Raw genomic sequence first — 15,435 nt, forward strand, 5'->3', positions numbered from 1 at the left:
AATCTGTCATTCTCATTGTTTGACAATACCAGGCTCTTCCTTTATAACACTTTACTATAGTAAAAGCTTATCAAAGTATAATCAAACATGGTAAAGCAAAGGTGAGCATTGTAAAGACCAGCAAGTTATGGTAAAGCATATTAATAAACATGGCAAGCCAGGGTAAGCTATGGCAAATGCATAGTATAACCAAGCAAAAATACCGTGATATCCCTTTATAAGGGCTAATATAAGCTCAACACCATGTGATGCTCTGACTGGTTTCCTGTAGAACATTTAATTTTACACTGCAGGAAGTGAACAGCAACAATTTAAAAGTTTTGTAAGTGCGCTGTGTAGTGCAATATAAACTAAAATAATGGATGATACACAAAACCTACAGAGTGATACAGAGGAGAGGAACCAAACTGGACAAGAGGGACTAGAAGAAACTCAGCAGTAAGTTGGTGCTTTTTTTGTTTTGTTGTTTTTCTCATGTAAGCTGCTGGATTCCCTTATAAAAGCATTTGTGAGCATTGTAAAGACCAGCAAGGTATGCTAAAGCATATTATTAAACCAGGGTAAACTATTGCAAATGCATGGTATAACCATGGGAAAAGCATGAAATAAAATGCAAAAGTACAGTGCAAAAATACTGTATTACATTTTTATAAGGCAGGACTAGAGCCCTCTCCATTATCCAAAGGCAGAGATGGAGTGCTCTGTTCAATATTTGCATTGAAGGTAGGAACAATTAGCTGCCTTGTATAAACTATTGTTATGAGTTGTGTCTTGATAGATTTAGATGCACCAGTATAACGATTGCCTTTTGCACTTGTTTCACATGGTCTTTTGATTTGTTATTAAAATATATAAATACAGTATATTAGTTTAATCAGCTCACATTCAGTCATTGCTTGAAGTTGGTGATTTTGTACCGACAGCTAAAGTACGCCACCCGCAGGATTGTTTGCAAAACTTCATACACCTAATTGTTTGTCATGAATGAATAGCTTTTTATTATATACAGTATATATGAAAAGTATTCAGATCCCTGACCAATTCTCTCATATTACTGAATTACAAATGGTACATTGAAATTTCGTTCTGTTTGATATTTTATTTTAAAACACTGAAACTCAAAATCAATTATTGTAAGGTGACATTGGTTTTATGTTGGGAAATATTTTTAAGAAAAATAAAAAACTGAAATATCTTGCTTGCATAAGTATTCAACCCCTGTGCTGTGGAAGCTCCCAGTTTACACCGATGAAAGAAATTGCCCTAACGAGGACACAAATACCTTACCATTGGCCTCCACCTGTGAACCATTAAAGTTACTGTCACATTTTCTGGATAAAAACCCCACTGTTGAAGGATCATTGGTCAGGCTGTGAATCTGAAGCAGTGTAGAGTAGTGGTTAGGGCTCTGGACTCTTGACCGGAGGGTTGTGGGTTCAATCCCCAGTGGGGGACACTGCTGTTGTACCCTTGAGCAAGGTACTTTACCTAGATTGCTCCAGTAAAAACCCAACTGTATAAATGGGTAATTGTATGTAAAAATAATGTGATATCTGTATAATGTAAAATAATGTATAATGTGATATCTTGTAACAATTGTAAGTCGCCCTGGATAAGGGCGTCTGCTAAGAAATAAATAATAATAATAATAATAATAATAATAATAATAAAATGAAGACCAAAGAGCAGTCTACAGAAGTTAGAGATAAAGTAATACAAATGCATAGATTAGGGAAAGGGTACAAAATAATATCCAAGTGTTTGGATATCCCAGTGAGCACAGTTGGATCAATAATCAGGAAGTGGAAGCTGCATCACACCACCCAGGCACTGCCAAGAAAAGGCCGTCCCTCAAAACTCAGTGCTCAAACAAGAAGGAGACTTGTGAGAGAAGCCACAGAGAGGCCAACAATCACTATGAAGGAGCTACAGAGTTCAGTGGCTGGGAGTGGAGTAATGGTGCTCCGTTCAAGAGCTCTGCATAACACTGGCCTGTATGGGAGGGTGGCAAGAAAGAAGCCGTTACTCAAAAAGTACCATCTGAAAGCACGTCTGGAGTTTGCCAGAAAGCATGAGAGTGACCCAGCTGCGATGTGGGAAAAGGTTTTGTGGTCAGATGAGACCAAGATAGAGCTTTTTGGCCAAAACTCAAAGCGCTATGTGTGGCGCAAACCTAACACTGCCCATGCCTCAAGACACACCATCCGTACAGTGAAGTATGGTGGTGGCAGCATCATGCTGTGGGGATGCTTCTCATCAGCAGGGACTGGGCATCTTGTTAAAATTGAAGGAAGAATAGATGGAGCAAAATACAGGGAAATACTGCAAGAGAACCTGCTTCAGTCCGCTAAAAAACTGAAGCTTGGGAGGAAATTCACCTTTCAGCAGGACAATGATCCCAAGCACAAGGCCAAAGCAACATTGGAGTGGCTCAAGAACAAAAAGGTGAATGTCCTACAGTGGCCCAGTCAAAGTCCTGATCTCAATCCCATTGAGAATCTGTGGCACTATTTGAAAATTGCGGTCCACAAGCGTTGTCCAACCAACCTGAACAACCTGGAGCAAATCTGCCAAGAAGAATGGGCCAAAATCACTCCGACACTGTGTGCAAACCTGGTACATACTTACCCCAAAAGACTTAAAGCTGTTATTGCAGCGAAAGGTGGCTCGACAAAATATTAATGTGTGGGGGTTGAATACTTATGCAAGCAAGATATTTCAGTTTTTGATTTTTCTTAAAAATATTTCCCAACATAAAACCAATGTCACCTTACAATAACTGATTTTGAGTTTCAGTGTTTTAAAATAAAATATCAAACAGAACGAAATTTCAATGTACCATTTTTAATTCAGTAATATGAGAGAATTAGTCAGGGGTCTGAATACTTTTGCAAGGCACTGTAAAGGAAATACAGCAGCTACCAGTCTCTGCTCTAACCGAGGAGTTTAAGTGCGCCAAGGTCAGACTGGAAATGACATTAGTAGTCACGCGATAAATGCGTAAGGGAGGCAGCACCTGTGTTGAAAACTGGAAGAAAGTGGGCGGCAAAGAAAGCTGTGGAAGATGCAAAGGCTGCCCTTCGAATTGGTGATATATATACAGCTGGCACTATTTAGAGCTTGCATAGTCTCTATGAGTGCAGGGGAACAGTCTATAAATGTTGTCACAGCTGCTGTTTGCTGGCTCCAGGGTGGGGCAGAGACCGAAAATCTTCATTTCAGTTTAGGTCACAGTCAAAACCAGTGTGGCTGTCTCACTGGTGGACTGCTGTCTGAAGCATTAGAGTAACACACACTTCAGTTTTGTGAGTGGCAGCGTTATCTGAAAAGTGTTTCATTTTGATATTGACTGTGTGTGAACAAAGAGGAACATTTATATTTAATATAAATTGGGTGGCAATAGATTTGGTATTGCTTTATTTTGCACATGATACACAAGTATTTAAATATTATGCAACTACCTATTACAAATCTCTGATAAGCTACAACCTGACATGAATAAAAACAAGGTAAGCTGGTCCATGCATCACTCAAGTCATACATGTAACTGCATTTACGGTATAACAGCAGAGCTGCACATGGCTCTCATTCAGGAAACTCCTTTAAGATACTGAAGTGTTATCCATATTTTGAATTCACATGTAGAATTCTGCAAAGTTAATCACCATATGAAACTGAGGGATTGCTAATTTACAATTTTACCTCATGTTATTTTGGACATAAATTAAACCTTGGTAATTTGAATAGATAAATCTCTGGTAATCAAATGATTTACATTGTAATTACTAAGTACTGTTATTTTTAGCATTACTTTCTAGCGACAATACACACTTATAACTATAGTAGTAACATGGAGTTAATTCATAGTTTGATCAGTCCATCTATTATCAATATAAATGGTAAGCATTAATTACAAAGTATTTAAACTTTAGTTTTCAAACAATTATCAATACCTGAACTGAAAGTGTTGCCCACTAATTTAAATCCTCTGTTGTTAGTTTATAATAAGCCTGTGATTCTTTGCCAGTAGACTCCATTTACTTTCAGCAGCCTTTGGGAACTGTCAGCTGCCCATCTATGGTTACAGCAGTCTGTGGGCTACATCCTTTCTCAGGCCTTAGTCAGTCATGTCAGAATGGTCTTCAGTTACTCTATGCAGCTCAAATACAGGTCAGCAAGGAGATGGCTTGCTAAGCATATCAGAGATGTGAGCTCAGTACTGTAAGAGGGATGCCTCAGTGCTATCTTTGGAGTGACTGACTAAACTGGATATCACTCATGGAAGAATCGTTCAAGGATATTATTAATTCAACTGGCAAGATGAGATGGAGCAACTACCTGTTTATTACACATTTGACAGATGAAATAAGCTTGGTAAATAGATAAGGCTTGTTGTAATACATAATGGGCCTTGTTAGAGCAGTTGGCTCTTCGTGGAAGAATCCTTATGTGCTCAAAAATAACATTAAGCAATAAGCTTTGTATTCATAATTTTCAGGACCAGTTTCAAAATCACCATGCGAGTGTTGAAAATGAAAGCTTAATGTACCATTTCCATTTTTATGCCAAACAAATCTCCTTAAATTGTGAAATCCTAGTACATATGGAAAACTACAAAGCGGTGTGCAATTCAATATGTAAACTTAACATTATTCAGCAGGTTTCATTCAACTTTCTAAAGCAACATTAGTTAATTCTATAGGGTGATGCAAAACGTTTGTCCATAGCTGTACAAGGAGATGACTTCTGAGTCACTCATGACAGAATAGGTACTAACTGCTTATAAGTACAACTCGGGTAGTGCTTCTTACAAAATAAATGTCAACATACCTCCTGCAATAGAGACATTTTATGAATTACTGGATCTTAAAAACATTTGGGGCCTGAGAAGGTCATTTTGTGTGATAGACACATATGTAGCAGACTCAAGGGAATTTTAGTTCCCACAGAAAACTGTGTTTAATCACAAGTCTGAGTTTCTTTTTGTTTTACTATTATGTGAAATAGTATTTATTTTGGATTATAGATAATAATATAACCGAAAATAAAGAATTACAACACAGATCACCTGTTTACTCATATAATTTACAGTTAGCATAATGTGAAGAATTCAGAATACAGGACCCAACATGAGCTTCCACAATTTTAGGCTATTCCATATAATATTTTACAAATGTTATGACTATCCTGTCATTGTTCATTATGCAATTTAATTTCTAATACAAATCTATAATCTATGGCGCCAAATTAAAATTAGTTTGTATGCATCAAATATATATATTATTTACACAGAAGGTGCAAATTATATAACTTGGCCAGAGATTGACAGACCAATATTAGAGTGGTGTATGACAGATAATGTGCAACTCAAGGCTAATATGTTCTGTTTCCTCTGAGCTGATATTATTATTATTATTATTATTATTATTATTATTATTATTATTATTATTATTATTATTATTTGGCAGATGCCTTTATCCAAGGAAATAGGGCAAATACAGTAATGGTGTAATGTCAAAATGTTTTAAGCAGTTGGATTAGTTGAGTTCTGATGGGTATTTCCTGTTCAACACAAAGTGAGATTAGGCATGTTTTGGCAAATAATGTATTTTGACTATAAAACTTTAAAGGTACACGACAATGATATCTGTAATACATTAAATATCCAGCAGGTGGTGTTGGTGTGTATAATTATTCTGCTTCAGTCATACAAATAATAATATCTTTATTTTTAAATAGCACCTTTCATAGTGGACCATCATTATAGAGTGCTTTACAGATGTAGGCTGTGACATTGCATAAAAACGTCTGCTAAATAATAATAATAATAATAATAATAATAATAATAATAATAATAATAATAATAATAATAATAATAACCTTTTTTCAGCTGAATTTAATTTAAATTCTAATTCACAAAAAATAAGTATGAAACAGATTTTCTGCTTTCAATTGCACAGGATTTAATATAATATTTATTTTACATTTAAATCACCAGAGGGCTTCTTTGTTTAGTTTTCTTTTTGTTGCATATTGCATTACAATATTAGCTGTCAATTTAAAGTTCAAACTAAAAATGTAAAACATATTTCAATACAGACATTTAAATAAATGTTACGTATATCATATTTCTTTATTCCAGTCCCATCTGTTAAAACTACTTGTCCAGACAAGAATACAGCAATGCCATTGTATTCTGTTTCCTATCTTAATTCATAGTGTTCTGTTTGCTGGAATGTGTTACTTGAGTACAGTAAATACAAAGCTGCAACATTGCCATTTAACAGTATAATGGTTTGTTGGGTATATTCAAAGATGAATAACACTTCCACTTTTTAAATAAAAAATAAACATCCCACAGTGCATGTTAGTCTCTTTATTTGGTTGTTGTCTGTAAAAATTGTGAAGAAAAGTTACTGTGTATATATATATATATATATATATATATATATATATATATATATATATATATATATATATGTATATATATATATATATATATATATATATACAGTATATATACAGATTTTGTGAAACCAAGCAAAAAGAGCTGTTTAAAATATAAAATCAAGCTGGATAGAAAGGATTTTTTAGCTATTATAATCTAATAAAGGATTCAATGTTAGAAGTCCATGTCAGCAGTGTTCTATTCTTTGTTCAATTAGGTTTTTCCAAAGTGCAAATAAATAAATAAATAATCTGTGCTATGTGTGTTAAATTATTAAGTGCACTCAAAGGACTAAATGCTTATTTTCGTTGATGTGAAATCTCTGATTCTCACTTGGGATATAAAGATTGCAATGCAGACATGATGTAACCAGATGTTACTAGAAATCTGTAGAAATATCGCTTTCATTTTTTCCCAAACCGCAAAACACCAGTGGCCACTGCCAGATATTTCCATTACCATTTTAATAAAGGGGCTTTTCTGTGGTGCTATAAACCTCTTATTGAGGAGTTCAGCTGTGTTTCTGCGGCACACATTTCTGCATTATAGGCACAGTCGACTATAACAAAGCAGGAATGATATCAGGTTAATGTTATGCTAATGAGTTCTGAAGTTATTGATTTTGCATTCAGCCCTGTTAATTCATCATGCTTTAAAACATTTTGTTCCCCTCTCCCCTCTCTCCCTTCACTGTTTATTCTTCACTAATTCATACCCTCTGACTCACTCACCAGGGGATTGTGAGAAGTGTTCATTCATGCATGAATGCATGCCTTGTACATGTGATCAACATCATTTCTTACAAAGGAACATGGATTAAATACAGGTAATTAACGAGTTAACGGGGCAGAATTAAAAATGAATTACTTCAGAACTCAGAGGAATAAGATATTCAGGTGTTATTCTTGTGGTATTTAGTTGGAATTCATTATGAAATCACAGACATTATTTTAAGGTGTTACCAATGTCATTATAAATCTGCTTGATACCTACTAAATTAGGACTCTTGAAACTTCCAAATGTGATCAAGGGTAAACATTACACAAGGCAGCGTGCATTACTAATAAATAATTAACCTTGTTTTCATTCAGGGCCCTGATCTTCATCTCAGGTATTGCTGCTTATATAATGATATACTGGTTCAGAGTTAAGAACTGAACAGAATGTAATTCTAATGAAACGGTCAGTGTTTTTTTTCATAATAAAAACTGCTGACCACATTAATTTAGGATTGCATTTAAATATGTCCTTGTACATTACATTTTTGTCTTTCTATAAGCGTGCATATACAATCTATGAAAACAAATACAAATTTGGTGTGAACTGTTCCTGTGTTGCAGGTGCCTGGAAAAAAAAAAAACTTTTAACAACACGACTCAACAAGTCCTGTTATTTCATTGCCTGAAATTCAGCAGCAATCTGTTACTTGGCTGGGCTAATACATGATTTCAGTAAACCCTTTATTGTAGACTCAGAAAAAACCATCATTATTCATACTTGAATGTATGTGGAGGGGATTAGGCTCTGGAGGCATTCGATGTATATGAATCTGTTTTATTAGCCAAGCTAAACAGCAGTCAGCACAGTGCTGTGGAACAGTTTGTGACAAGAGGTCTTCAGAGAACAGAATTTCACTGATGGGAAGATTCATTTCAGATGTTGGTGAGTTTAAGGTGGATAAAGCAACCTGATATTTTTCCGCAAGAGACTTAACTTATTCTAGCTTTGGCGTCTGAAATCTACCTGGTTTCTGCATCTGGTAGAAATCATTATAATGCACAGTGATAGGCGTGACTGGATGTTACTTGTTTCAATCCCTGTACAAATTCACTAATAGTCTGTACATGTGGTGTTCTTAGCAGTCCAGTGCTAAGAAAATCAGGAGTATTCTACTATGGCTATGCCAGGCTGAAAAGAGGTGTCAGTAGTGGCTTGCAAGTTCATGGACTTCATTGGTTCACACTTTTGTCTTTGTTGCAGATATCCTTGGAAATCGTGTTGGTGTATTATCATGATGTAACAACAATGGCAATTGCAGTATTGAAGTGCAAAACACTTCTCTGCTATTCTGTGTCCACCTAGACCCCACTAACTTACTGGTAATTAACAAGTTGGTCATGTCTGTGAAAAAAGGCTAATAGTGGATAAGTCAGATTTTTAACTGATTTGTCGGGCCAAAACTGATTAAGCCCAGATGTCCAATCATTTTTGCTGGGTCATTCATTTGTTTCCCCCCCCCCCCTTAATTAGTGACTTTTATCCTAATATTCACAAACAATTTGTCAGCATTGTCAGCATACTCCATTTGCACCACTGTTTTATAAAATAAGAAACAGAGCTAGCAAGAATCAACTATGGTGCATTTAGTGTATTGGCCATTAGTGACTTCAAAATAAATAACAATTGGATATCGTATTAGTTTACTGGTCTTCCATTTTAAGTGGCGTTATCTTTCCTATAATGGTCAGTGATTTGAAGTGATGTTGTCTGTGTACAGGTCCACAATGCTGAAACAGTTAAAGATCACGTATCCCACAAACTTCACCCATGAAGGTTATTTCAAAAGAGAGCCTCTCAAGTTGAAATGTAGCACTGGATTGTGAAATGCAAGACCTCTTAGCAGAGGTCCAGTTTCACCCCACCCACAACTGTCCCCATATCCAGGCTGATCAAATGCTTGAAATATTCTTAACGCAAACCCCTTACCTCAGAACAAATATTGAAAAGATAAAAATAGCCTGAGGTTGATTTAACAGCTGAGGCATTTTGTTTGGTTTTGTTGCTATAATGCTCACGCTGTGCTTTGAGATCTTCCCCTCACAGTGAGCGATCAGGCCTCAGTACTCATCTGAACACAACCTGCCATTCAGTCCTGGGCCTTTCTCAAGTAGGGGCTGCCAATTAAGTTCTGAACTAATTTCACTTGTCAGCATAATTGTATGGCATGGGAAGTCTGGTGAATAGGTACGAAAACACTTTGACGTCATCGTCATTGGTTTCTCAAGTGATGGATGAGGTGCATATAAGATGTAACTTAATGAGAAAAAACACAATTGTGGGTAACACTTTGCATTAAGCGTCTCTAATTACTGTGTATTTACATAGCTTAGTAAATACATGTGTGCTTACACATAACTACAATGTTATTATACATAGTTTCAATATACTTAATGTGTAAAACCTAACCCTAACCCCCCCATAACCCTAACCCTTTTCTGATACAATTGTGTAATTCTATATATCGTGCAAAAATACGTAAATATGTGTAAGTACACGTGTATTTACTAAGTAACTAGTATGTAAATACACAGTAATTGGAGAACTTAATGTAAAGTGTTACACAGTTTTGCTATTCAGTATATTCCCTGCTGGGGTTATATTATCCCATAAAGTCATACTGTTTTTGAGAACCAAATTCTGCACATAATGTACTTCACTCATTTGCAGGTTTTGAAAATGATACAATTACAGGGTACCAACTTCCTTATAGTTACAATGAAATACAAAGTAGCGTTCCAAAGTCCTGTGATATTTATTAATTTACCTTTAAATCCTCTACATTTTTTAATTCAATACATATGATGCTAATTCTCTGAAGTAGAAGTAATGCCTAAGTTGATCCGTCTTAATTAATTAATTAGCATAATCCTCTCAGTCTGCAGATCAGTAGGTATCTAGAGTTCAAGTGGCACATAACGGCAATTCAGATTTTTTTATTTAATCTTTTCTCTCCATGTTTAATCAAACAGTGGTGCTGCTTTCCTGCACCTGGATATAGCCCAGGGTGTGTAATGAAAACAGGAAGCACACCCACTCACAGTGATCACAAAAGGGTCCCATCTGTTTCTCTCCAACTCCTCCCTCTCTTAGCTGGCAGGATTGAATCGTCTAATTGCCTGAGGTGTAGATAACGTATGCTGTCCTTCTTTACTGAGCTGATAAACACATAATGCTACTTATGCTGTTCTTTTTGTACCTTCAAACCTGTAATTATAAAATTCTCTCATAAATAATAATAAACGTATGAGCCAGTGGCGTAGCTAGGGTTGGTTTTAGGGGTATGGGCGAATTAATTAATTTTCCAAGACTTTTGTCTACTTGTCTTATAGTTTTACCTGCAAATAATCCTGCCTCAAGTCTGCCTGGGAGGATCACCCTTTCTGTAAGTTCAGTTCCGTCTCCCTATTCAATAATAGGCTTCTGTTTATTTCTGGCACTGCCTGCAAAGGCTAGTATACTGAATTGTATTGTGTTTTCATATGATGGACTTCTGGGCAAAATTGTCATGTCACTTATACCAAAATTGAATGCAGGTCTCCTGTAGCAAAAAGCCTTATATTAACCCAAGTCTTGATAATATACCCCATGAGTATTTTAGAGTTATTCCCAAGCATTAGTATTTTGGTGGATGCATACTGTAGGAGCTCTGGTCACTAATGTCACTAGCGGTGTAGATGTATGTAAGAAGTGATACCACACTGTGGGTCTTGGTAAAATATATTATTAATGTCAATACCTCAACCATCTGTTGCTGCAAGTGTCTACTGTAACATACTTAGTATATTTATTACTGCAGAAACCTTTAAGGTGTAGGGTTTCTTCACACATATAAAGTAAAGGACAAGGTTGTGGTGGCTTATTATTTTAACATGTGCTTCATGGTTTGTGTCATCTACATTGTATAATTTTTAAAAGTAATTGACAAGCATGTTAATTATTTAGTAAGTTACTGAATGTGGTTAAATGTGTGAAAAATAGGTGGCTTTTCTTTCTAAAAATAGAAGTTGGGTTATTGTCATCTCATGTGTGCATAGTGTCAATGGGAATTGTTTTTCCAAGAATGCTGACAATGAAAAATACAACAGACTTTCCATACAATGGGATAGATGTTTACATTATGTGCAACCCCAGAATATAATATAAAAGTGTTGGCACTGGTATTTAAAAGCCTTAAGATAGCTATCCACTGAAAGCAGAGGAAACTATACAATGCTAACTTATTCAGTATTTCTGTAATATCTCAATTATTAACTTATGCAATTATGCAATAACTGAATGCATTCAGAAACTGGTAGATAAATGGCTGGGTGACTGAACCCGATTCTTCGTATTCAGTATTTTTTATTTGAAAACAGCCAATGGTCCCACGTGCAGACTGAAGTGCCTGCTAAGCCATACTGTTCCTATACCCATCTCATAATGTTCCTATACCCATCTCATAATGTTCCTATACCCATCTCATAATGTTCCTGTACCCATCTCTTTACACACTGTATTGTGCATGAATTCCCTCAAGCCAGGAAACAGAATCTAGGAGGTAAGAGCACAGAAAAAATGAATGAATCTCTGCTACAACCCAATCTATTTTAATCATCCAAACAGTGGCAGATCAAAACACTGACACGATTTTACACTATAGACATCCCACTGGTGTTTTAGGGGTGATTCATTTCCCTCATATTACCATCACTAGATACAATAAAAAATAAAGTGGAAAGTCAAAATTATAGGGGGGCACTGTTTGTAAAAATATGATTTAAAATGTGTTTCTCTATGCAAAATAGAGCCCACTATGTTTTACATCCACGAGTCACTAAAAACATCTTTTATTGAATTTATGCTGACATAAATATTTAGCTAACTAATTGATCAAAAATGTGGAGTTCTTAGTTTTGCCAAAATATTCTCTTGTACATCTCTGTTTTTCATCACCTTAATGAGTGCCTAAAATGCTATATAAAAATGCACACAGAAAAGGTCAACATTTTAAAGTTTAAAATACAAGCGTGTTAAATAAAGCACACAGAAGAAGACAGATTGCTGGAACGTTTGTTTCGAAATACATTTTTTTCTTTGAACTAAGCTGTTGTTACAGTGCTTTTCAAAATTCTTAGGCTTCCATATCTAATTGCTTGAGGCCTTCTGCAAAGTTTCAATGCAATACATATTTTTTTCATTGTGTATCCATAGAATGACATATACCCAGACATTTCTGAAGCAGTCCAAAGATAACGCGTCTTTATCAGAGCTGCACTATGACCTTACTATACATTTGATGAATGGTGAAGCTCAGTGCTGCACCTAATTGCTGATTGTAACCAGGGCTCTTTCCATCAGCTTTTGTTAATAGGACAGTGCTGATTCATTGAGCTACAGTAGTAGGAGAATATTTGATTAGTACCCCTGAATAGATAGTGTAGATAACAAACCTATGCTTTTACTATTTAAGCATGGTATGGAAGTGGGGTTTGGACAGTGTGCTGTTTGCAGTGATAAAACTGGTCATGCTGACATTATGAAGTAAAAGATTAAATACCTTTAACAGTAATGTTTATGTTTTTTGTATGTTGTTTTTCTAAGCTTTCAATTCCCTTTTTACTGTTCACAATCTGCCTGCCCAGGTAGATACCCTTTCATAGCAGCAGCTGATTTAGCTGCTAGCTAGTTAGAAATGCAAGCGTAAATGCCTCCTGTCTGTGTGGTGTATGATTACAAGATGAGACGTTATCTGCTTTTCTAAACGTTTGAACTGTGTTTCATTCCCTGTTTGTTATTAGGTGGTGTTACAATGTGCGTTTGAAATGTACTCAGATCTAAACCTAACATTCAAAGAGCTTCTCTTCATTTACACTGCAGTACAGTATGTGGAATGTTGTGGTCTGGAAACTCTAATATTGGAGCAACATAATTCAGAACCACTCAAAAGCATCAAAACCTGGGTAAAAAGGAAAATGGTAAATCACTGAATACAGTATGACCAGACAGTGCTCAAACTGCTGTATATTCAAAATCATAATAATGTTCCGGCTGATGGCCCTAATGCTCTTGTGACTTCTGTCTAGACACTTAGCTGCATTACAATACATTTTCCATTGAGTCTTTGCAAAACAATACATAAAGTAGTAAGCTAATGAAATTCTCTGCATCCAAATGCTGTAATCCAGAGTGCAATTATAGTGGTGTATAAGTCAACCTGTGTACATTGTTGCGTGCGTGTTGTAAAACCTCAGGAGAGTGCTATAAAACTGCATTATAAATAGTCCTAACTCATAAAATCAGAGGGGGCCAGCTCTAGCACAGATTTATTTTACTCTATTAACATACTTCCATAGTTTCTTTTTACTATTATTATTAAGCTCCCCAAGTAAAACTATGAACCACCGCATGCTTGTTTTCCATGAAAAGTAGCGCTGGCACAATAGGACTAACAAGGTCAAGAACTGAAAAGCATGTCTCAGCACAGGGGATCCATGAAGGGGTTAGGATGGGTTATTTGTATAACGCAGGGTAAGAATAACAAAAGGTCAGCTGGTCTTATCAGCAAGTTCTTTTACAGTTATTGAAAAGGTGGTTTATATAATGGCTTGTGTGATCAGAGAATCCAAGTAGTACTATTGGTAGACAACAGGGTACTTGTTGGATCTCTTGAGAGATCGCTAAATTTCTTATCTTATCCTACTCAAGTTTTTCTTTTTCAAGCTGTGCATTGTTGTGAGATTACCACACAACAAAGTGGTTGATGCACTTGGCTTTGCCTCATGCCTAGGAGTGCAACAATTCTACAAGCACGTGTGGTATTGCTTAAACTTACACCTTTTCCTTCAGCTGGCATACTGCTGCTGCCAGACGGTTAGTGGACTTTCCAGCAATATATATATATATTTTTTTAATTTGGTTTTTACGTTTAAGACCTCAAATGAACCAACATTTTAAGACTGGTATTTTGTGGTATTTATGTTATTTAGGAATAGCAGTCCTGAAATCTAAAACCTGGAATAAATGGTGCTTGATGGTAAAATAAGTATTTATTTTAGGAACCTGAAATTTAATGCCCAAATCAGCAAACCATATTATGTATTATACTGTTTCTTTATTAATAAACAAAAGCTTATGCCAGACCTCACTGCTTCAGCAATAACAGTTTTGAATGACTAATGCAAATTTAGTGGTGATGATGATGCTGTAGACTACAGTCTAGGAAGGGGTCCTTATGGGCTCACCAGATTCATTTCATTCAACGAACTGATGATCTTTGAACTCCTGCCCGTTCTTACATTTAGAAATTCAAATGATAAGATATTCTTAAAAATAATTCTGAAACTATAATACGACGTCTAGGTTTCGTGGTGTGGTTGCTGAGCCCAACTGGTCTAAAGGATGCCAGATGTGTGACAGGGCCCTTTGTAGTCTGCAGTGTTTGCTCAGTATTTGCTTTTTTTTCTGCTAAAGCACCTACTCCTTATTGGTAGATAAAGCTGTCAGCATGTCAATGCTAAAGCTACACAAGCCATTTCACAGCAAGAAATCCCCTACAGTGTCCAAACAGATATCGATTCAGATGGTGATGGATTACTACCTTCGCAGAAGAAAGAAGATTCCAACAAATGGCATTTTATTTTCCAAGTGATCACCCAAAATGGAAAATGATCCGTTTTATACCGAGAGGTTGGAGCACCCTAACTTGTACGAAATGTCCTCTCCAGACAACGCCGTACTGTACTGTGCCAATTTAAACAGGAGACAAAAATGACTTGCTGCAAATTCCTGTGGTTGGAAAATGTTATAATAATATGGCCAAAAATAGTATGGCCATGATGTTATAGTGTGATCCTCTTCTCCAGGATATCATTGTTATACCTGTGGGCCGTATTCATAAACTCTTCTTAGTTCTGCAATATCGGTTCGCCTTTTTTTTATTATTATTACGGCCCTGTATACAGTTGGGTTCTGAACTACAATGTTAGCTGTAGTTGACTGTGACATTAATGCCCAGCATATTACCCAAGACTCCCAGTATAACAACTTTATTTCCCACCTCCCAGTTAATAATTTAATTTCATTACTGCTTGAATTTTACTGAACATACAGCTTTGCAGCTATTGTCTGTTGATTGGGCAGCAGTGTGGAGTAGTGGTTAGGGCTCTGGACTCTTGACCGGAAGGTTGTGTGTTCAATCCCTTGAGCAAGATACTTTACCTAGATTACTC

The 15,435-nt window shown here is 36.0% G+C and overlaps 1 protein-coding gene across 4 annotated transcripts in view; it reads left to right on the top strand.

Moving 5' to 3' along the window:
• The first annotated feature begins 302 nt into the window (after window positions 1–302).
• Window positions 303–15,435, top strand: part of LOC117434963 (non-muscle caldesmon) — a 64,384-nt gene continuing 49,251 nt past the window's right edge. For all 4 annotated transcript variants that reach the window (XM_059002937.1, XM_059002940.1, XM_059002938.1 and 1 more), the window contains exon 1: window positions 303–438. In XM_059002937.1, the coding sequence (XP_058858920.1) occupies window positions 359–438 (80 nt within the window). In that variant the 5' untranslated portion in view covers window positions 303–358. The remainder of the gene's footprint in view (window positions 439–15,435) is intronic.

The sequence above is a fragment of the Acipenser ruthenus genome, chromosome 28 (genome assembly GCF_902713425.1).
Source record: "Acipenser ruthenus chromosome 28, fAciRut3.2 maternal haplotype, whole genome shotgun sequence".
Taxonomy (NCBI): Eukaryota; Metazoa; Chordata; class Actinopteri; order Acipenseriformes; family Acipenseridae; genus Acipenser; species Acipenser ruthenus.